This window comes from Stegostoma tigrinum, chromosome 19, assembly GCF_030684315.1.
Source record: "Stegostoma tigrinum isolate sSteTig4 chromosome 19, sSteTig4.hap1, whole genome shotgun sequence".
Taxonomy (NCBI): domain Eukaryota; kingdom Metazoa; phylum Chordata; class Chondrichthyes; order Orectolobiformes; family Stegostomatidae; genus Stegostoma; species Stegostoma tigrinum.
Window position 1 is genome coordinate 17717323 of NC_081372.1, and position 23157 is coordinate 17740479.

Below are 23157 nucleotides of genomic sequence, written 5' to 3' on the forward strand. Positions count from 1 at the left end.
TTTAAGTCGTCATTGGACAAGCATATGGATGTACATGGAATAGTGTAGGTTAGATGGGCTTCAGATCGGTATGACAGGTCGGCACAACATCGAGGGCCAAAGGGCCTGTACTGTGCTGTAATGTTCTATGTTCAATGAAAGCAAGCATGCAGGTACAGCAGGCAGTGAAGAAAGCTAATGGCATGCTGGCCTTCATAACAAGAGGAAATGAGTCAAGGAGCAAAGAGGTCCTTCTGCAGCTGTACAGGGCCCTGGTGAGACCGCACCTGGAGTATTGTGTGCAGTTTTGGTCTCCAAATTTGAGGAAGGATATTCTGGCTATTGAGAGAGTGCAGCATAGGTTCACGAGGTCAGTTCCTGGAATGGCGGGACTATCATATGTTGAAAGATTGGAGCGGCTGGGTTTGTATACACTTGAGTTTAGGAGGATGAGAGGGGATCTGATTGAGACGTATAAGATTATTAAGGGATTGGACAATCTGGAGGCAGGAAGTATGTTTCCATTCATGGAGGAGTCCAGAACTAGAGGACACAGTTTAAAAATAAGAGGTAGGCCATTTAGAACTGAGTTGAGTAGAAACTTCTTCATCCAGAGAGTGGTGGATATATGGAATGCTCTGCCCCAGAAGGCAGTGGAGGCCAAGTCTCTGGATAGTTTCAAGAAAGAGATGGATAGAGCTCTTAAAGATAGTGGAATCAAGGGTTATGGGGATAAGGCAGGAACAGGATACTGATTGTGGATGATCAGTCATGATCATAATGAATGGTGGTGCTGGCTCGAAGTACCGAATGGCCTACTCCAGCACCTATTGTCTATTGTCATAACAGGACAAGATGAAGAGTGGTTAAAAGTCCATTCAGATCTATGGCCTCGGCTCCAGAGGCACTGGGGACTGGACCAGCTTTTGGTGGTGCATTGGGGTCCAACAGTCCAGGTAGACTTTGAGAACCTCTCCCACCTCACTACCCTGCCTGGTTACAACTGTGGCCATAGCGTTCAGCTGCCGAAGACATTCTTAAATTTCAAATTGAAGTTTGGAGAGAGCAACTGAAAATGGAAGCACCTTCTCTCTTTCATACCTAATTAGTGGCCTTTTCCATGCTTCCTAACAGCCCACTGGCTTTGAGAGGCCACTTGTCATTAGCAAGCCCACCATCTTTCCACTCAGGACCAATTTATGGAAAATCACAGCCAGGTAACTATTCCCCATGTGATACCAGGTTATAACTGTCATGTGACCCTGAGGTCCAGATGCTGACCCAAAGAGAAAAATCCTTCCATAGAGAGTAAAATTCCCACTTTTAAGTCTACAATTCCCCTGAAATTTCACTCAGGTGGTTCGTGTTCACTTCACCTGTAGTAGCACTATAGTTAAGAATCAAATTACAGTCTGACAAGTTACACAAGCAGTTGCCTATTAGAAATGTGGTTGTGGCACTTATAATGGAATATAAATTTTTTATTCATTCATCTGGTTTGAGCTTTGCTGGCTAAGCCAGTACTCAAAATTTCCCATCTCTAGATGGTAATAGGTAATACGTCATTTCCTTAAATTGCTGCAGTTCATTTGGTGTAGATAGACACACAGTGCTGTTAAGAAGAAAGTTCCAAGATTTTGACCCAGTAACATTAAAGGAAAGGTGATATCTTTTCAAGTCTGGCCAGTAAGTTCCTGGAAGGAAACTTGCAGATGATGATGTTTCCATTGATCACTTGTCCTCGTCGTTTCACACGATGGTGGTCTTGGGAAGTGTTCTGAGGAAGGGTCACCGGACCCGAAACGTTAACTCTGTTTTTGCCTTCACAGATGCTGCCAGACCTGCTGACCTTTTCCGCAAATTTGTTTTCGGTCTTGGGTTTGTATGTTCATTTTTTGCTGAGCATCTTCTAGATTGAAATATTGCTGCTACTGTGCATTAGTGCTGGTGGGAGTGAATGTTTATGGATGTGGTGCCAATCAAGCAGTCTACTTTGTCCTGAATAGTCTAAATCTTCTTGAGTGTCGTTGGAGCTGCACTCATCCAAATATGTGAGGATTATTCCATCACACTTCTGACTTTTGTCTTGCAGATAGTGGACAGACACAGATGCTCCAAACCGAAGTCTGAAAAGTTGTTCTGCAAATTTGGCAGTTTTTGCTCAATCTGTTTTTGATCTTTAATTACAGATTGATTCATTTGTGTGAATGAAAGATATTAAAAGGAATAAGGCACAAATGTGGGTATGTGATTTGAAGTTGCAGATTATTATCTCATTGAATTTTTCCTATTAGTCATGACATTCTAAAATTGGGGAACTATCTATAGATTTATTTATTTAGAGTTTTTTTTGATAACACCAAGGGCCACAATGTCTAATTACAGGTGAGAAGAAAAGACAACATGCTACACAGATCAACTGATATGGAATTTAAAAAACCCCACAGGATAACACAGAGTAGCTTTTATAATTCGCTTGATTTTCTTCCCATGTCATTAGAATGATTAACAATTGATTATGACAAACTGTGGACTGTTTCCTTTGCTTGTCTGGTTACACAGTAATGTTTCCTTAATTCTGAATGTCTAATTTAATTTACTGTGAAATGTTGCTTATTGAAAAATCCTGGTACTTTTAATAATCCACAGATTTGTGTAAAGTAAAAGCACGCTAGATGTTGAAATCTGTTTACCACATCCTCTCGTATATCTATTTTAAAACACAATGGTTTAGTTAACATCATAGACCAGAAAGATCTAGGTTCAAGGCCCTTCTGTGTGAGAAGTGTATCTAAATGGATTGATTAAAACTAATGTAATTTCAAAATACTTCAACACTTTCTCTTTTTGGCCATGATCTTCGTGTTAAAATTGAGGCTAAAGCACTGTAAAAAGGGGTTTTTCAATCAAATAAAAGCAAAATACTGCAGATCTGTAATATAAACAGAAAATGCTGGACAAACTCAATGGCTTTGGCAGCATCTGTGGAGAAAGAACCAGATTTCAGCCCGATATGTCTGTACAGATCCAGTGTGGTTTGGAAGAACTGGCACACAAAAGGAAAATATTTTAGATGTTGGAAATGATCAGGAGTTCCAGCAGTGTCTGTGGAGGAAGAGATAATGGGAACTGCAGTTGCTGGAGAATCCAAGACAACAAAATGTGAGGCTGGATGAACACAGCAGGCCAAGCAGCATCTCAGGAGCACAAAAGCTGACGTTTCGGGCCTAGACCCTTCATCAGAGATGGGTCTAGGCCCGAAACGTCAGCTTTTGTGCTCCTGAGATGCGGCTTGGCCTGCTGTGTTCATCCAGCCTCACATTTTGTTGTCTGTGGAGGAAGAAACAGGTGTAACATTTCAGGTCGATGATGTTTTTTTCACTGATGGAAATAATTAGAGATGCAATATGTTTTGAGTAAATACAGCGACAGAGAATTTGAGAGGAGAAAAGAATGAAAGAACTGCTGTGGAGCAAAAGTGCAAAAAAACAGGAAGGAAAAAGAAAGGCTTGCACTTATACAGTGCTTTTCATGACCACTGTATGTTCCAAATATTTTACAATTAATGATATACTTTTGAAGTACGGTCACTATAGGAAATATGGCAGCAAATTTGCACACAGCAAGCTCTCACTAAAGGAATGTGATATAGGCTGGATGTTTTAGTGATGTTTATTGATGGATAAATATTGGCGAGGGCACCTGGATTCTTTTACACCCACCTGAGAGAGCAGACAGGGCTTCTCCGTAGCATCTCGGCAACAGACAGCACTTCTGACAGAGTAGCAAACCCCTGGAGGTGACAGCCATGATTTTTGTGCTGAGGCCGCAGTGTGGGACTTGAACCTGATGATGAAGGGTTGAGAATGAGCCATTGATCTTATGAGACAAAAGGTAAAATGAAGATTAAAGGCAAAAAGACATTCTCATCAGACTACAAAGAAAATAAAGAAACAACTGATGGGTCTGGAGCCAATGTAATGAAATTAGCAAAATCATCATCAGCAGTTGGCACACATAAATAAACAACAATTAATACCTTAAAACTTGTAAAAGTCATAGTGATTGAAATGCTGTTATGACCAGGTCATCAGTTGGGCTGGCTTCAGAAATTGCAGCTGGCATTTACTCTGTACAATTTTTTAAAATTTATTACTGTCTTTCTAAAGGACTTAATTTGTAATACATCTCTTTTTAATTGGAGAGTGGAATAAATAATATTAAGTACACCACTACAATTACTTACATGATTCAATGCAAAAAATTGGCAAAGGTATTGGCTTTGCTTTAAAATTAAAGAAAAGTGGCTTTGCACAACCTAATGTCTTACATTCATTAATATAAATCTGTGCAGTGTTATCTTTTATGGGTAGCATGGTGGCTCAGTGGTTAGCACTGTTGCCTCACAGTGCTAGGGTGCATGTCTGATTCCACCCTTGGGTAGCTGCCTGTATAAAGTTTGCACAGTTTTCTCTGGATGTCCTCCCATGGTCCAAAGATGTGCAGGTTAGGTGGGTCAGCTTTGGTAAATGCAGGGTTATACGGCAGGGGTGGGATGCACTTCAGAAGGCTGGTGTGGACTTGATGGGCTGAATGGCCTGCTTCCACACTATGGCATTTCTATCTCCTATATAACATACAATAAATGCAAGAACTTGGACAGTTTAGATTCCACTGAGGGAAGTGACCTTAACAAAATATTAAGGATATGTGGAGTGATGAGTTCTAATTAAAATAGCTTCCTTGTACTGATTTTATGTATTCAGTTATGATTGATTATTTGTAACTTTGTACAGACATTATTGTTTTCAGATTTTATTAACCAGGAGAAGAATGGATGACTTAAGTGTGTGCACAATGCTAAATTCCTGATATGTACACAATATATAAACCGAGTCTTTATACTGGATTCCATGTCATCTTGTTAACTGCTGCGTTGGAATGTGGATAGTACCAAATTAATGTTTACACAAGAATCATTGGATTATGTTTATATTGTAACCTAGATGTTGCAATGAAGCAGTTTGTGGAACCCTGCCATGACTTTAGAAGGCAGTGTTACCAGAATCTAGCAACCCACTGCCAAAGTTCCAGTGTTGACAGAAGCCACAACAATAAGTTGTGTTTTGTATTCAATAGACGAGCATAACTCTAATGGGCTGTATGATCCCATGTTAACAAGTGTTAATTTGAAAAATATATTTAGCCAGAGTTGATTTAAATGTCAGAATGTACGGAAGCACCGCCCACATACGCAAAATACTTCATGTTTAATTACGCAGACAAGACCGTGCAAATTGGTGCCAGACAAAATAAACAGGACTGCTTGGCTGAAGCTGTTGCTACTGTTACCAATCTCAGGCTAGTCGCTGCAGCTTGAATACATCCATAAGCCGTCTTTGAAAACCAGCTCATGTAGCCCAGATTTAATGTAACTGATGACAACAAAATAGAGCTGCTGGATTTTTCGTAGAACTGTTTTCTTTTCACAAGGGCCTCCAGATTGCTGGCAACTTTCTTCTCCCCAGTAAACATGATTTGTGAGGGTATTTTTGGCAACATCATGATTCATCCCACAATTTACAGAATCGTAGGCCCATGATAACAATGCTGCCTTCCTTGGAAGAAGTTCTGTTCCTCTGGCATTTCCTTATATCCGTGTAACCACAGCAGATGGTAATGAGCTGGGACTTGCTACTCCTGAGGCAGGTGGAATCTGAGATGATCGATGATTCCAAAAGTTAATTGAACCAACTCTTGGGTGAATATAAATGTGTACAACTACAGGGATACAGCAGAGAAATGGGACAACTAGTTTGCTCTACAGAGAAGCAGGACAGATTCAGTGGGCTAGATGAACTCATTCTCTGCTCTGAGGACTCGATGGCAGTATCCTTTAGTCCAAGAGGAGGCAAGGGAGCGGGAGGGCAGGTAACAGTTAATTAGGCAGCCTGGTAGCATCCTGACCCCCACCATTTCCCATCTCCTCTGGGAGGTTCTATCAGAAGGTCTATTGCCAACCTTCTCATGCTGCCACTAATTGAGGCCCTTAAATAATAAATTAAGGGCCTCTTAAGTGTCTTAGCCATTCGCCGATTGCAGGCAAGGTCTGCCAACAAGCAACCTTCCTGGAGACAAAAAGGGCTTAGGTTTCTGGGGGTGGGACTCGATCAAAGGTATTTAGTGCCTGCTTGAAGGTATGGAGATAAAGCTGGAGAGCAGCCACTCAGTTTCAAAATAATTAATTGGTAGTAAGGCTCTTGGGGTATTCCAGGAGAGTGCAAGCTACCAAATAAACACAAGTCTTTCTTTCTAAAGCTAGTGCATTTTTGGGACGGTCATCAGAGAGAGTTGAAGGTATTTAGAGCAAGAGCCCCAGAGACTGAAATTCGTGCAACTGAAAGTTCAACCAATAATAGTGGATGGGGAGGAGTTGGAGCTGCATACCTTGTCAGAACAGCAGAGAGTTCTTGGGTGGGCTTTGTCAGTCTGGGGGAAGTTGGACAAAACCATGGTTGAAACTTAAACAAAATGACAATTATCTAAATCATTGATATTAGGAAAACGCAAGCTAAAGTAGGACCATGAAGAAAGCATAATCAGAAAATAGCATTTGAGTAAGGATAGTATATGGGTTTACATTTACCTATTCATATCATTATAGCAATTCTTTATACTGAACACCGCTTTTGTCTCACTTTTCTCGTTTCTAAGGAACAGAACCCAGTTTATCCAATCTCTTATCAGACTTAAAGACTGTCATGCCTACTATCTACATCCATTCATCAGCTGCTTGATTTCCTTCACGAATATAATGCATGACACAAGACATGGTATTCTAATTGTGGTCTGACCAATGATATTGTTTTAAAACTATTTTGTTCCTTTTTGTACTTCTGCAAAACCTGTGGAATCCTTTACTTTCCATTTTTTTCAAACTGGACCATAAGATAATAATATGTAGAAGTAGAAGTAGGCTGTTTGGGCCGTCGGCTCTGCTCCTCAATTCAATGAGATCATGATCTGATAATCCTAAGCTCTACTTTCCTGTCTTTTCCCCATAACCCTTGCTGATTATAAATCTATCTAATCATCCTTGAATATACTTAACAACCCAACCATAACAGCCCTCGGTGGTAAAGTGTTCCACAGATTCACTACCCACTGAGGGAAAACATCCTCCTCATATCTGTCTTAAATGGGCAATTCCTTATTCTGGTCCTGGAATGTCCCACAAGCGGAAACAACTTTCCACATCTACCCTGTCAAGCACCATAAGAATCTTATACATTTCAATAATGTCTCCTCTCCAATGAGGAGCAACCCAAATTGCTTGACCCTCCTCACAAGAAAATCACTTTCATACTTGGAATTAACCGAGTGAACTCTCTCTGGACTGCCTCAAATGCCAATATATCTTTCTTTAAATAACAGGACCAAACTAATTCTAGGTGTGGTCCACCTAGTGCCTTGTACAGTTTCATTTAAACTTCTATCAGGAACTGCAGATGGTGGAGAATCCAAGATAACCAGGTGTAGAGCTGGATGAACACAGCAGGCCAAGCAGCATCTTAGGAGCAGGAAAGCTGACATTTCGGGCCTAGACCCATTATCAGAAATGGGGGAGGGGAAGGGGGTTCTGAAATAAATAGGGAGAGAGGGGGAGGTGGATAGAAGATGGATAGAGGAGAAGATAGGTGGGGAGAAGACAGACAGGTCAAAGAGGCGGGGATGCAGCCAGTAAAGGTGAGTGTAGGTGGGGAGGTAGGGAGGAGATAGGTCAGTCCAGGAAGGACAGGCAGGTCAAGGGGACGGGATGAGGATAGTAGGTAGGAAATGGGGGTGCGGCTTGAGGTGGGAGGAGGGGATAGGTGAGAGGAAGAACAGGTTAGGGAGGCAGGGACGAGCTGGGCTGGTTTTGGGATGCGGTAGGGGGAGGGGAGATTTTGAAGCTTGTGAAATCAACACTGATACCATTGGGGTGCAGGGTTCCTAAGCGGAATATGAGTTGCTATTCCTGCAACCTTTGGGTGGCATTGTTGTGGCACTGCAGGAGGCCCAGGATGGAAATATCATCTGAGAAATGGGAGGGGGCATTGAAATGGTTTGTGACTGAGAGGTGCAGTTGTTTATTGCGATCCGATCACAGGTGTTCTGCAATGTGGTCTCCAAGTCTCTGTTTGGTTTCCCTGATGTAGAGGAGGCCACAACGGGAACAGTGGATGCAGTATACGACATTAGCAGAGGTGCAGGTGAACATCTGCTTGATGTGGAAAGTCTTCTTGGGACCTGGGATAGGGGTGAGGGAGGAGGTGTGGGGGCAGGTGTAACACTTCCTGTGGTTGCAGGGAAATGTGCCAGGTGTGGTGGGGCTGGAGGGGAGTGCAGAGCAGACAAGGGAGTCACAGAGAAAGTGGTCTCTCTGGAAAGCAGACAAGGGTGGAGAGGGAAAAATGTCTTTGGTGGTGGGGTCAGATTGCAGATGGCAGAAGTGTCGGAGGATGATGCATTGGATCTGGAGGTTGGCGGGTGGTACGTGAGGATGAGGGGGATTCTTTTTTGGTTGTTATTTCAGGGACAGGATGCTGTTACATCTTTTGTAACGGACCTTACAACAACAGATAGTAAATGAATTGTCCGAAAGTTACCTGTGTTTTTTGTCACCTTTTTTGAATTAAGGTGTTACTTTGGCTCTTTTCCTGTCTTCAGGGGTGTTTTCAGAACCTAAGGATTCTTGTAATATTATGAAATAATACATTTTGGAGCTGGAGGAACACAGCAGACCAGGTAGCATCAGAAAAACAGGTAACTTGACGTTTCAGGTCGGGACCCTTCTTCAGAAATGGGGAGCGGGAAGCTCAGAAATAGAGAGAGGAGGGGTTGGGCTGGGGAAGGTAGGTGGGATGGTGATAGGTGAGTGCAGGTAGGGAGTGGTGAGGATTGGTCAGTGAGGCGGGAGGAGCAGCTAGGTGGGAGAGAAGATGGGCAGGTTGTGTCAGGTGAGATTACTAGCAATGTATCCATCACCTCTGTAGCCAAGATAATAAAATGTGAGGCTGGATGAACACAGCAGGCCAAGCAGCATCTCAGGAGCACAAAAGCTGACGTTTCGGGCCTAGACCCTTCCTGGTCTAGGCCCGAAACGTCAGCTTTTGTGCTCCTGAGATGCTGCTTGGCCTGCTGTGTTCATCCAGCCTCACATTTTATTATCTTGGAATCTCCAGCATCTGCAGTTCCCATTATCTCTGATACTATTTTAACCTCTGTAGCCACTTCCTTTAACAACTAGGATTATAGCGTGAGAGAGATTAAATGATCTTGAGGCTTTAACAGCTAATAAGATTTGTACTGTCCTACATGCTTATTTGTTTAATATTTATAAATATGTATAGTTAATCTATTCAGAGCCTCGCGATCATTTGGTGATGACACTGCAATAGCTTGTGACAGTCCATAGGGGGCACTAATGACCTAGGTTTAAGATTCTAAACTAAGGGCTGAATTTCCTCAGCACCTGAAAGATGACAACAAGTCAGTTGGGAAAATACAGCAAAAGTGGAAACATTACGTTCTTGACATTGAGAAGAGACCCATTTTTCCACTCACATTTTGAAAAACAAGATAAAAATCTCACAGACAGCAAGAACTGCAGATGCTGGAGTTAGAGTCAACAGTGTGGAGCTGGAGGAACACGGCAGGTCAGGCAGCAACAGAGGCCAGGAGAGTCGATGTTTTGTGTCTGGAGCCCTCATCAGGACTGTGGAGGGGGAAGGCAGTGAGGAAATAAATAGAGGGAGGAGGGGTGGGCATGAGGAAGGTAGGTGGCTTGGCAATAGGTGGATGCAGGTAGGGGTGGTGGGGATTGGTCAGTGGGAAGGGTAGGGCGGATAGATGGGACAGAAGATGAACAGGTTGCGTAAGGTCAGGGAGACAGGGATGAGAGGGGAGGTTGGACATGGGATGAGACTGAGGGTGGGGAGATTTTATAATTGGTGAATTCTATGTTTAGGCCATTGGCCTATAGGCTCCTGAGACGGAATATGAGGTGCTGCTCCTCCAGTTTGTGTGTGGCATCATTGTGGCCCTGGAGGAGGCTCAGGATTGATATATCACCTGGGGAGTGATGGGTGTGAGGGTGGAGTTAAAATGGTTAGCAATCAAAAAGTATTGTCATTTATAGCGTACAGAGCACAGGTGCTCTGTGAATCAGTCACCGAGTTTGCACTTAGTCTCACCAATGAAGAGGCCACATCGGGAGCAGCGGATACAGTAAACCAGATTGGAGGATTTACAGGTGAGCCACTGTCAGATATGAAAAGTTTGCTTTGGATCTTAGATGGAAGTGAGAGGGGAGGTGTAGGAGCAAGTGTAGCACTTTCTGCGGTTGCAAGGAAAAGTGCCGGGTGTGGTGGGGTCAGTGGGGAGTGTGGAGTGGATAAGGGAGTCATAGAGTGAGCAGTCCCTGAGAAAGGCAAATAGGGATAGGAAGGGAAATATCTCTTTGGTGGTGGGGTCAGATTGTGGATGGCCAAAGCGGCAGAGAATGATGGGCTGGATGCAGAAGTTGGCAGGGTGGTATGTAAAAATCTCGCTAGTTAATGAAGAGAGGTATTTGCATTCCATTAGTAGTTAATCTCATCTCATTTATATATGATATCCTTTCCTCCCACTTTGGAGAACAAAATTAGATAACAGCAATTCCTGGGTCATAGCACAACCCTGGCAGCTCCAGCTCACCACTTGTTCCTCTGGGCATCAATGTTGGCCAGCCACGCCCAAAACCTCACGGCACACTCCACGGACAGTGACTGCTTGCATTCTCTCATCTTTGGATATTGACATCAATATGTAGCAGCCTCACCATATTATCATGGCACATCTCTAGACTCACATAGAGGACAATTCACCACTTTGCTTCACTTTGCAGTGCATCAACATCTTTTGTTGCAATGCTGCTGCCAGGCCATTTTGCACACAGGCACAGGCACCCAACTCATGCATTGGAGCAGAGTGTACCTCAGGGGTTTTCTGTGGCTGATTTGGCACTCGTTCACTTTGTGCCAACTTGGATGCTCACAGCACCTCGGCCTTGTCTTGCTTTGTGCTTTGCCAGCTCATCCATAACTTGAAGTTCATTGCTTCTATCTTGATTTAACACAATCACACAGCTCACTCCCTTTTCGTTATTGTCAGTAATAATCAGTCAAGAGTGCAGACATGTTGCTCCATGGCGATGTCAATTTAACACCTATAGTATCTGGCAGCAGTTTACACTGCAAACATACTGCATTGCTTCAGCCAAATGACCATGTCACGATTTCAGTAACCCTATCACATTTACAATCTCCTACTTATGCTGTATGACTGGTGCTGCATACACTGGGATATGGTCCGCTATGTCAAAGATCCATGGCCCTCCTTGTCAAAATCTTCCATGTCTCACTATATGCAAGACTATGCTAAACTGTCATTTGTGTGTGATACAAATGCTGACTGCTCCCATTGCAAAGCATGTGTTCTGTTTCTGGTATTCCTTACATAGCTTCATTGAAACCTTGATCAATTGATCCTGCAACAGCAGAGGTCATTGGCCACACTGCAATGAAGGTGCAGAGAAATTGAGGAGGAACAGATGCACCAGCTGTCCCACGACCAGCAGCAACCCCCCAACTGCTGCTGAACAGCTTCCACACAAAGAAGTTGCAGATGAAGGTTCCTTCAAGTTGCAGCAAAAATATATTTCTTTCAAACCATGCAATAGGCTTTTCAAACATAGCTGGATTCCTCCAAATGCAATGCATGCTAGGTTGTACATAGGTGTGGAGCTGGAGGAACACAGCAGGCCAGGCAATATCAGAAGAGCAGCAAAGTCGAAGTTTCAAGTAAGGGTCCAACCTGAAACATGAACTTTCCTGCTGTATTATTTCTGATTTCAGCATCTGCAGTTCTTGTTATCTCCTTGTATAGAGGTGTGTTGAGAGCAATGTATCATAACATGGCTGACTTCTTCAAAAGAACTGGATTCCATTTTATCAATGTACATGTCTGACCATCTGTACCATATTTTGGAAATCTGCACCAAGTACTCTGAGAGCTGTGATGCCTAGATCCTTGAGAACTCTCATGTTGCTGTTTCATTTCAAGGACCAGTTGCCCTTTAAGGATGCTTACTGGGAGACAAGGACTATCTTCTACAACAAAAGCCAACAACCCCACCACGTAAACCCTAAGCGAGGTTGAACAGAAATACAGTGTTGCCCATTCTTTTACCAGGGTCTTTTTGAAGCAAGTGATCGGCCTCCTGAAGCTGAGGTACTGATACTTTGACTGGTCTGTGATACCTAGCAACAGAATATTGGAGCAAGCAAGAGGGGATGTGATGAACTCTGAAGAGCTGGGAGAGCAGCAGTAGTTTTCTGAGGACGTAGATGAGGACATCCTACAGAGCTACATCACCTTCACCTTCACAATATAACAACAAGCACAATAAACCAGACAGGACATAATTGACATCCAGTTCCAATAGATGTGAGCATTAATTTACTGTAAATGTGTTGATGCTTGAAAGGCCTCTGTTTGTTCTCAAAAACAAAGTTTTTTACTGGTTTTCTTTTTCTTTGTTTTGTGTTGTTCAATTAAAGTTTACATTTTCAACTATTTGTAGACTTTCCGGTGTATGATGCTACCATAGAGCAATGACAAGATGGTTTGCCAGACTGGGTGTTAGGGAAAAGTAGAATTCACTCAGACAATAGAAGTCATCAATGTGCCCTAAGAAGCTATTCTTTTTCATTTCCCTCACACTGCGTGGAGGGCCATGGATTATGGCTGACAGTGGTTGATGCAGTGCTCAGCTGGGCTTCAAACATGGCACTGGTGTTGTTAGTCCAGGAGTTTCCTGGCAGTGGTGAATACTTCCACTGTTGGTGATTGTATGATAGCATGGGCACAGTGCCAACAAAGGCACACTGCTTATGTAAAGGTAAATAGTATAAAATGGCATCAAAAACTCAAGGGAACTCACAGAGGGAAATCCTCCATGCCACTCGCCAAAATTGAAACTCATCAATTTTTTTGTTCAGTTAATTCTTGGTAAAATTCAGCTATGAAGAATATAACTGCTTGGGGATAAAAATAAGTCTCATAGAGGACAAGAAATCTGTTCTGGGTGAATAGTATTGAGATCACTGCAGGAACAAGTGCAATAAAATGCCCTAAAAATAAATGAGTCTGCTGTCAGCACATTTAACGCCATAGAGTGAAATATTTAATGCAGATTTTTGTTTCCAGAAAATATGTAATTTCCTTAATCACATCAAATATGAATGGCACTATTCTGATAAATAATAATTCAAGCCTTTCTTAAGTTTTCAAATGCAATTTTGTCGTGAAAGCAGTATCTATTTGAAATGGTTTCATGAAACAATGGCTTCATAAAACTTTGCTTTAAAGCAAGATGAAATTTAAGGGCTTAGATTTCAAACATCAAGAAGCTGCTGATATTTACTTTCCTTTCCAGAACTAGTCCTGTTGTAAAAATTAAACACTCAAAAATTCAAAAGGATCCCTTTCACAATGACAAAAGGAATCTAGTAAGTAGAAAACGATCTTGACCCTTGATTTCTTGTCTTGAAATTTAGGATTTGCAGATCCTTATTAGAAAGGTTTAACAAACACATCCCTTCCTTTGAGCCTCAGATCATGTCAGCACAGAGTAACATCGACCTGGGACCATCCGCTAATTCCTTGTAAGTTCTTTTTAATATTGGAATAATTGCCTACTACCTCAGGAAAGACTGAATTTAAAAATTAATTTACAAATCATTATTTACTTACAGTGCCAAGCCAACAGACTTTGACTTTCTAAAAATTATTGGGAAAGGGAGCTTTGGAAAAGTAAGTGATTTAATTTAATACTACTATGATTTTCTTTTTTATGTTTGGTTTCTCCTGCGACACAACTTTGAACCTGTTTTGGTGTTAGGCACAAACACGTCTGTCATATTGCACCATTAGTTCTGGTCATCTCATTACAGGAAAGATGTGGAAGCATTAGAACAGGTGCAGAGGAGATCTACCAGGATATTGCCTGGAATGGAGGGAAGGTTTTACAAGGAAAGGTTGAGAGAGCTAGGGCTTTTCTCTTTAGAACAATGAAGGATGAGAGGTGACTTGATAGAGGTGTACAAAATGATCAGAGGTGTAGATAGAGTGGACAGCCAGAGACTTTTTCCTGGGGTGGAGGTAGCTATTACAAGGGGGCATAGTCTTAAAGTGAGTGGAGGTAGATGTAGGAGAGGCGCCAGAGGTAGGCTCTTTACTCAGAGAGTGGTAGGGGCGTGGAATGCATTGCCGGAGAGGGTAGTGGAGTTGGCCTCACTTGGGGCATTTAAGCTGCTTTTAGATAGGCATATGGATGATAGTATAAAGAAGGGATGGAGGTTAGGTAGACCTTAGGTTTAGGGTAAAAGTTCGGCACAATGTCGTGCTGGACTGTTCTATGTTCTAGTGAAACACGTTTTTTTACGTACATTCTATATAGTTATTACATTTAGTAAAGCATAAACACAAACTTTTGTTAACTCATGAAAACTTGCCTAAATTGAGTCCTTTTAAAATATAAATTAATTTGGATCTGGGAGACAGTTATTCACAGTCAGGAGATCCTTTTGTAATTTGCTATGACCAGCTGGTAGGATAGATGGATAAAGATGGGACAGTGAGTTCATCTCTCCTCACTGACAGGAGTTTGGCAGTTTGGGGTATCCCATCTGGAGCAGTATTAACCTCACCAGGGATCATGATCCTGATAACTCAGTGAGTATTGACCTCTCACGGAGGAATAAATCTGCAACACTCCAGGATGAAGTTGAGAAGAAATACCCTAATATTGCACATTGCTTGTGCAGTGCTCCAACTAATAATGGCAGTGGCTAAAAACTCAGCCTTTCCTCTTTTCTACCAAGGTCTTTTTTAAAATTGATTGTGCTATATTCAGGCCAGACAAAATGAACAGTTTACAAAAACTTCCACCTGTCATTAAATATGTTCAAATTTGTTCATTTAAACGTAGTCCAAATGTAATTTGTATTTCTCATTTAAAGAATATAATCTTGGAAAATATGTAATTTTCATATCCTATGTGTAAAGACAGAGCTGGGGCTTTAACAGTCTTCAATATCATTTTAGGTTCTCCTTGCTAAACGTAAATCTGACGGCAGGTTTTATGCCATTAAAGTCTTGGAGAAGAAAATGATCCTGAATAGGAAAGACGTGAGTATAGAAAGGCCTCAATGCTTAACTCCTTGTGTGTGACAATACCATATCCTTAGAACTTTTAACTTAATAATATGTCTCAGAGGACTCAGAGGACAAAAGCTTTATAAGATAAAATGTGACACTTAGTCACGGAAGAAGGTATCAAGATGGTTTTAATGTTTCCTACATGGGTCCCGTATTTCTTAAACCTGCGGGAAACCTGCTTTCTTTCTGTGGGACAGGCCTGACTGAATCAATGCCTCTACAGGGAGAAATTTTAATCGGCCAGGATCAGACCTTCATAGGGATTTAATTGGTTGATTGATTATCACATGTACTGGAGTACAGTGAAAAGCTTTGTTTACAAGCAGGACAGGCAGATCTTAGTAAGCAAGGATGTACAGATCAGCGGTCGTGAAAAGACATAGATAGAAGCATAGAGGTTATGTTTCACAGGGCATGCGCTTGGTGAGATCAGTGTTAGCAAGATCAGCGTTATTTGAAGCTAGAAAGTCCTTTCATCAGTCTAACAATGGCTAGGAAGAAGCTGTTCCTGAACCTGCTGGTGCATGTGTTCAAGCTTCTGTATCTTCTGCCTCATAGAAGAGGTTGTAAGAGATCATTACCGGGTCGCAATGGGTATTTGATGATGTTGGTAGACTTTCTACGGCAGTGAGTCATATAAATGGAGTCCATGAATGAAAAGTGGGCTTCTGTGATGGTCTGGGCTGTGCACACAACCTTCTGTAGTTTCTTATGGTCCTGGACAGAAGAGTTCCCATACCAGGCCGTTATGCAAGACAGTTTGCTTTTGATGGTGCACCAGTAGAAGTTGGTGAGGTCCTTACGGACATGCCAAGTTTCATGAGCTGCCTGAGGAAGAAGAAGCGTTGTTGTGGCTTCTTGACCATCGCATCTAATTGGGAAGTCCAGGACACGTTGTTGGTTATCGTCACTCTGAGGAATGTGATGCTCTCCACCCTCTCAACCTTAGTTCTGCTGATGTAGGTGAGATGTGTTCTCATCCTTTCTTTCAGAAGTCAATGATTAGTTCTTTAGTTTTGCTGATGTTGAGAGAGAAGTTGTTCTCATTGCACCATGTCACCAAGCCGTCTGTCTCCCTTCTGTATTTTGACTCATCGTTGTTAGATATTCATCCTACTACAGTGATGTTGTCATTGAACTTATAGATGGCGTTCATTTGGAATTTAGCAAAACGATCATGTGTGTACAGGGAGTACAGTAGGACACATCACTGGGGAGGAACCGAACAGCAGAATTCCTGTCCACGTAGAGCTACAGGTCAGTCAGATCCCAGCAGCTCTCCATTGTCAGCAACATCACCAGGAGCAGTGGCTGTTGCCAGGGTTAGTCCCAGCTATTATTGCTTGGGCTATGGGCTAAGAGTGAGCTGTGGGTCTTGGACACCAGGTCAGGGAGAGATCTGGCTAGAGAGAGAGGTTTAGATGCAAGTATAGGAAGTCATTTCGGAATGATTATTCTCCCTATCACTCTTATTGAATGCCTAACAACAGGAAGTCTTAAACAGTGTAAATATGAAGTCTGGTCTAATGTAACAGCAAGGAGTGGGATCACAACTGTAGCAAAATTAGTGCTGAAGTGGTACAGAATCATGGTTGTTGAATTTCCAATAGGGGTTGCAAGAACAAGACTTGGGAAGCATCAATTATGTTTGATCCCATTGGAAAGGAAAGAGATCTAACAATTTTTCCAATTGAAACACTAACCCATCTATTTTGCAGATTAGTGCTTATAAGATTAGTTTACTGAAGACATTATCTACTTTCTTGAGTTTAAACATGCCCCCGGTCTATCACAGCTCCAAGTAAATGTTGTAAACTTTTTAAACAAGGAAGAAAATAATGATTCGCATTTACATAATGTCTTTCTTGGTCCTGGCCAAAGCTCTTTATGGGCACTGAGTAATTTTGAGGTACTTCAAATGTAGGAAAAACTGCAGCTAACTTGTGCACAGAAAATTATCAAAAACAGTAATTTCATAATGACCAGGTAATGGGTTTAGTGATTTGGGTAGAAAGATACATAGTTGTTGAAAAAAAATTCTGTTGTGCTTTTTGTTATCTAATTAATTCCATTCCCCTGCTCTTGCACAAGAGCTGTGGAATTTTTTTAATGCTATGGGATATTTTACATCCACCTAAGGGGGCTAACAGTCCCCCAGCTTAATGTTTCATTTTTAAAAAAGACACCTTTTTTCCTATAAATATACTTTGACAATCAAGTATCGATAAGTATGTTACAAAAACATTTTGAATCAGATGTAGTGGAAAATACAATAGAAGACTATTTTTCTCAACTGAACACTTTGTATTCTTAGGTGTGTCAATCCATTTGCAAGATTGTGGCATTAACTAAATGGGAGATTAACTATGTACAGTCCACTACAATCATACAGCCTGAGGTGGTTTTAAAAGGTTTCAGCACCACAGTGTACTATAACTGAAAGGCCTCCCTCCTCCCCACCTGCTCTTTGCTGTGGCTGCCCGATGATTTACGCATCCACAGCCTGAAAGATTATATAAATGATGATGCAGCATGGCCTCAGCACTGTTCTGAAATGTCAGTCCACATCTGTGTTCAAATTACTGGAGTTGAATCCACCACCTGAGAGCGGAGAGTTATAGTCACTGAATAACTATCCTTTGACTTTGGCTAGCCATTTCCCTGCACCATTGCCAAAATTAGAACTCCATGAAGTGGATTCACAATATTTGCCCTCACATCCCCTACCCCCAACAAAAATAAAGACAGAATCCCCCTTGTCCTCACATATCATTCCACCAAACTCTGCATCCAACGCATCACTCTCCGCAACTTTTGCCACCTACAATCTGACTCCACAACTAAAGATACATTTCCCTCCCCACCACTGTCTGCCTGTCGTAGGGGCCACTCTCTCCGCGACTCCCTCATCTAATCCACACTCCCCATTAACCCCACCACACCCAGCATCTTTCCCTGCAACCGCAGGAAGCGCTACAGCTACCCCTACACTCCCCCTCCCTCATCTCCATTCAAGTCATAAAACAAACCTTCCACATTAGACAGGGATTCACCTGCACGTCTGTCAAAGTGGCCTACTGCATCCACTGCTCCTGATGTGGTCTTCTCTACATCAGTGCGACCAAGTGGAGGCTCGGAGACCATTTTGTAGAGCACCTGCACTCTGTTCACAAAAAATGACAACACCTTCTATTCACGAACCACTTTAACTCCTTCTCCCACTCCCTGGATGACAGGTCCATCCTGGACATCCTCCAGTATCAGAAGGACACCACTCGCAAACTGGAGTAGCAGCACATCATATTCCGCCTCGGGAGACTACAACCCAATGGCCTAAACATGGATTTTACCAGTTTCGAAATCTCCCTACCCTGGCCTCATCCCATGTCCAACCCTCCCTCTGAACCCCGCCTCCTTGACCTGACACAACCTGTTCATCTTCTCTCCCACCTATCCACTCCTCCCACCTCACTGCCCAATCCTCACCACTCCCTACCAGCACTCACCTATCACCAACCCATCTACCTTCCCCAGACCTAGCCCTCCTGTCTCTATTTATTTTTGAGCTATCTGCCCCCTCCCCATTTCTGAAGAAGGGTCCAGACCTGAAACGTCAACTTCCTTGCTTCTCTGATGCTACCTGGCCAGCTGTGTTCCTCCAGCTCCACACTGCATTATCCATGAAGTGGATGTTTCCTTACTTGAAAAGGTGTAACATGCATCTACCATTTACAGTAGATATAGACAGGGATATCACTAACTTGCAACGTCTTTTATATAAATATATTAAGATTGAGGCTGATATTATTCATTATGAAATATTTTTATCCTGATTTCTAAAACACATTGTGAATGCAGATAAAATCAATGCCACATTTATAATGTCGTAATTAATAGGTAGTGTTAAAGTGGGTATCTTTTATTTTTTCAAGATCTGGTTGTCATTGCTAGGATTATTTAATAGGGTCAATTGGGTGAATTCACTGAACAAGTGAAAACATGACTGATTAATAAAATGAAGTAGATTTTTTAGATCTAGATCTGCAAGCAGTGAAGTGAAGCTGGGTTAAAATTTGCATGAATTACTGTGAATGTATAAGTACCTTATTTAAAAGTACTGACTAAAGGGCAGATATGTCTTTCCTCTTTGGTTGCTTGTTCAGTTTCTAATGGTGCCTATTTTAAATTAGCAAAAGAACATTATGTCTGAACGCAATGTGCTACTGAAAAATGTCAAGCATCCTTTTCTGGTTGGGCTTCACTACTGCTTTCAGACAACGGAGAAACTCTATTTTGTCCTGGACTATGTGAATGGTGGTGAGGTGAGTAGATGATCTAAGATTGCAGTTGCTTCATAAACTTTGTGTCTCACTTTGATATTTAACTGATGCGCCCACTCGCCTCTCAGTTTCTGCAGTCTTATTATTTACGCTGGTCTCTGCTCAGCATTGCAAATCAAATAACACTGCAACAGAATTGTGCGTTATGAACACAGTGATTGGCTTCTAGAATGTGCTGGAGAATGTTGTCTTCAGCACTGCTCAGAGATGACGCATTGACTTTGGCCAGCTATTTCCCTGCACTATCGGTAAAATTAGAATTCCATGAAGTGTTTGTTTCCTTATCTGGAAAGGTGTAATATACATCCATCTTTTGCAGTAGATATAGACAGGGATATCATTAACTTGTTGAGGTGTTTTATCCAAATATGTTAGGATTGACGCTGATATTATTCATCACAAAATATTCTTTATCCTGATTTCCAAGATCCATTGTGAATGCACAGACAAGCAATGCCACATGCCTGGTATAATACAGCAATTAATAAGCAGTCTTAAAGTGGTATCTTCTATATTTATATGATCCAATTGTCATTGCTAGAATTATTTTAATTTAGTTGAATGGCTGCAGAAGCAGTCATAGAAAAGCAAAATGCAGCAGATGCTGGAAATCTGAAACAAACACAAAAGAATGCTATAGAAACCAGTGTCTGTGAAGAGAGAAACAGTTAACTTTTCAAGACTAGTATGACTTTTCTTCAAAACAGAATACTGGACTCAGAACATTAAGTCTGTTTCCCTTCCCACAGACCTGCTAAGACACTGCCAAACTACTGAGTTTCTACAACATTATCTGCGTTTAACAATCCATTCAATGCCTTTATCTGATGCAGTTGTGATGCCATCAGTAATGGATTTCTCTGGAAAAGAGTTCAATGGATGGATGACAGTCTGACTCGGCCACAGTCACATAGGTAAACTGACTATTAAAAATAGACCACCAAATGACCCATAAACCAACAGCACACAGTGACATCTACTTTGGCAAATTCCATCCTTTTCTTTCATGGATCCATGATATAGTTTTGCTGATTGTCCTCAGTCCTATGTCGTCTCTTCCTGGGTATAGCATTTGATCCTTATTTCTAAAGTTATTTGTGCAGCCACACTTCCACTATCAGCCACAAAGTGGCAATAAAACCCCAAAGAAGCAGTCAAAATTGAATTATTTCTGGTTTGAATCCAACTTTATTCTTTGGATATATTTTAAGGCATCTCCTTGTTCATTCTTTGGGAGACACTTTAAAAGCATTGTCCCCATTGAATGTGAGCAAAGGGCTTCACTTCAAAGACTTTTTTTTATTCATTCATAGGACATGGGCATTGCTGGCTAGCCAGCTTTTATTGCCCGTCCCCAGTGGCCCTTGAGAAAGTGGTGGTGTGCTGCCTTCTTGAACCACTGTAGTCCTGGTGCTATGGGTTGACACATAATGCCATTAGAGAGGGAATTCCAGGATTTTGACCCAGCAACAGTGAAGGAATAGCAATATATTTCCAAGTCAGAATGGTGAATGGCTTACTGAGTGAGGGGAACTTGGAGGTGGTGGTGTTCCCACATGTCTGATGCCCTTGTCCTTCTAGGTGGAAGTGATCGTGGATTTGGAATATGCTGCCTGAGGATCTTTGGTGAATTTCTGCAGTGTATCTTGTAGATAGTATACAATGCTACTGCTGAGCATTGGTGGTGGGTGGAGTGGATGTTCATGGATGTGGTGCCAATTCAAGTTGGCTGCCATGTCCTGGATAGTGTCAACATTCTTGAGTGTTGTTGGAGCTGCAGCCATCCAGGCAAACACTCTTCCAGGCAAGCACCCAACCGCTCCACCATTCAATGAAAGCAAGGCTCATTTGATAATCCTCAAGTTCACTTTCCTGCCTTTTCCTCATAACCCTTGATTCCCTTACTGATTACAAATGCTCATCTCTGTCTTGAATGTACTTCATGACCCAGCTCTCTGCAGTAAAGAATTCCATAGATTCACCACCCACTAAAAGAAGAAATTTCTCCTCATTTCTGTCTGAAATGTGTGGCCCCTTATCCTGAGATTATGCTCTCTAGTCCTAGACTCTCCCATAATGGGAAATAACTTTGCTGCATCCACCTTGTCAAGCCACCGAAACATCATCTATATTTCAATGAAATCTCTCATTGTTTTAAACTCCAATGAGTAAAAGCCTACTCTACCGCTTTCCGTGACACGCCCACTCTATTTACGGGGTCAAATTACTGATTCTTCTCTGGGCTGCCTTCAATGCCAGTAAATGTAGATTATGTATATGGAATTGGAAGGAAACAGGATTTTAACACCAATATAGGACTGTGTGGAGCTTGGAGAACCTGCACACGGTAGTGTTACCATATATCTGCCGCCCTTGTCCTTCTAAACAGTAGTGAGTGAGAGTTTAAATGATGCTGTCTAAGGAATCTCGGTAAATCTCTGCAGTGCATCTTGTAGATTGTACATACTACTGCTGCTTTGTGATGGTGCGGACAGAGTGATTTATGTGGATGTGGTGATAATTGTGGGCTGCTTTGTCCTGGATAATATCAAGCTAGATGTCTTGCTGGAGCTGCACTCTATCACACTCCTAACTTGCACCTTGTAGATGGTGGACTGGCTTTAAGCAATCAGGAACTGAGTTACTTGTTATCGTATTCTTACCCACTCACATTCCCTTAAAACCACAGTATTCATTTGGCTAGCCAACTTCAGTTTTTTGGTCAATGGTAACTTCCAAGATTTTGCTAGTGGGGATTCAGTGATGGAAATGTTATTGAATGTTGAGGTATGATGGTTAGATTTTCTCTTACTGGAGATGGTCACTGTCCAGTATATGTGTGGCGCAAATGTTACTTGTCATTTATCAGCCCAAACCTAGATATTCTCCAGGCAATGTTGCATTTAAACATGGCTGTTTCAGTTTTTGAAGGGTCACAACTGAAGTAGAACATTGTTCAGTGGAGATTGCACATCGTCACTTTATCTACCTTATGAAGGAGGGAAGGTCCATGATGAAACAGCTGGAGATGACTGGGCCTAGGACACTACCCTGAGGAACTGCAGAGACGTCCTTGAGCTGAGATTACTGGCCTTTGACAAGCGAGAACTATCTTCCTCAGGGCTAGATTTGACTCCATTCAGTAGAGGATTATCCCCAACTTTTTTGTTATTCTAGTTCTACCACACTGGGCCAAAAGCAGCCTGACGGCCAGAATAAGATCCGGAGCTGAGCGGTCCTTTAGAAACCCAAATTTAGCATCAGTAAGCAGGTTATGGCCAAACAAGTGCTGCTAGTTAGCACTGCTAATGATCCCTTCCATCATTATATATGATTGAAAGTTGAATGATAGGGCAGTAATTGGTTAGGTCAAATATGTTCTGTTTTTAAGCACAAAATTATGTATCTGCATAATTTCCACATTACTAGGTACATGTACTTGTATTGGAACAGCTTAGCCAGGGGCATGGACAGTTCGGAAACATGTACTTAGTGCAATTGCCAGAATAATAACATTGGGAAGAAACGTCGTATT

General features: G+C 42.0%; 2 protein-coding genes across 9 annotated transcripts in view; one reads left to right on the top strand and one right to left on the bottom strand.

Annotated features, from left to right (window-relative positions):
• LOC125461516 (solute carrier family 2, facilitated glucose transporter member 10) overlaps window positions 1-3807 on the bottom strand; it is a 50951-nt gene extending 47144 nt beyond the window's left edge. The window contains exon 1 of the mRNA XM_048550385.2: window positions 3702-3807. The gene's annotated coding sequence lies outside the window, so the exon portion shown is untranslated. The remainder of the gene's footprint in view (window positions 1-3701) is intronic.
• sgk2a (serum/glucocorticoid regulated kinase 2a) overlaps window positions 1-23157 on the top strand; it is a 58377-nt gene that overhangs the window by 25774 nt on the left and 9446 nt on the right. For 5 of the 8 annotated variants that reach the window (XM_048550393.2, XM_048550390.2, XM_048550394.2 and 2 more), the window contains exons 2-5: window positions 13620-13727; window positions 13818-13875; window positions 15169-15252; window positions 19473-19604. In XM_048550393.2, coding sequence (XP_048406350.1) covers window positions 13681-13727; window positions 13818-13875; window positions 15169-15252; window positions 19473-19604 — 321 coding nt within the window. In that variant the 5' untranslated portion in view covers window positions 13620-13680. Of the gene's footprint in view, window positions 1-2168; window positions 2223-13498; window positions 13572-13619; window positions 13728-13817; window positions 13876-15168; window positions 15253-19472; window positions 19605-23157 lie in introns of all 8 variants that reach the window. The other 3 variants (XM_048550387.2, XM_048550388.2, XM_048550391.2) reach the window with 3 other exon arrangements.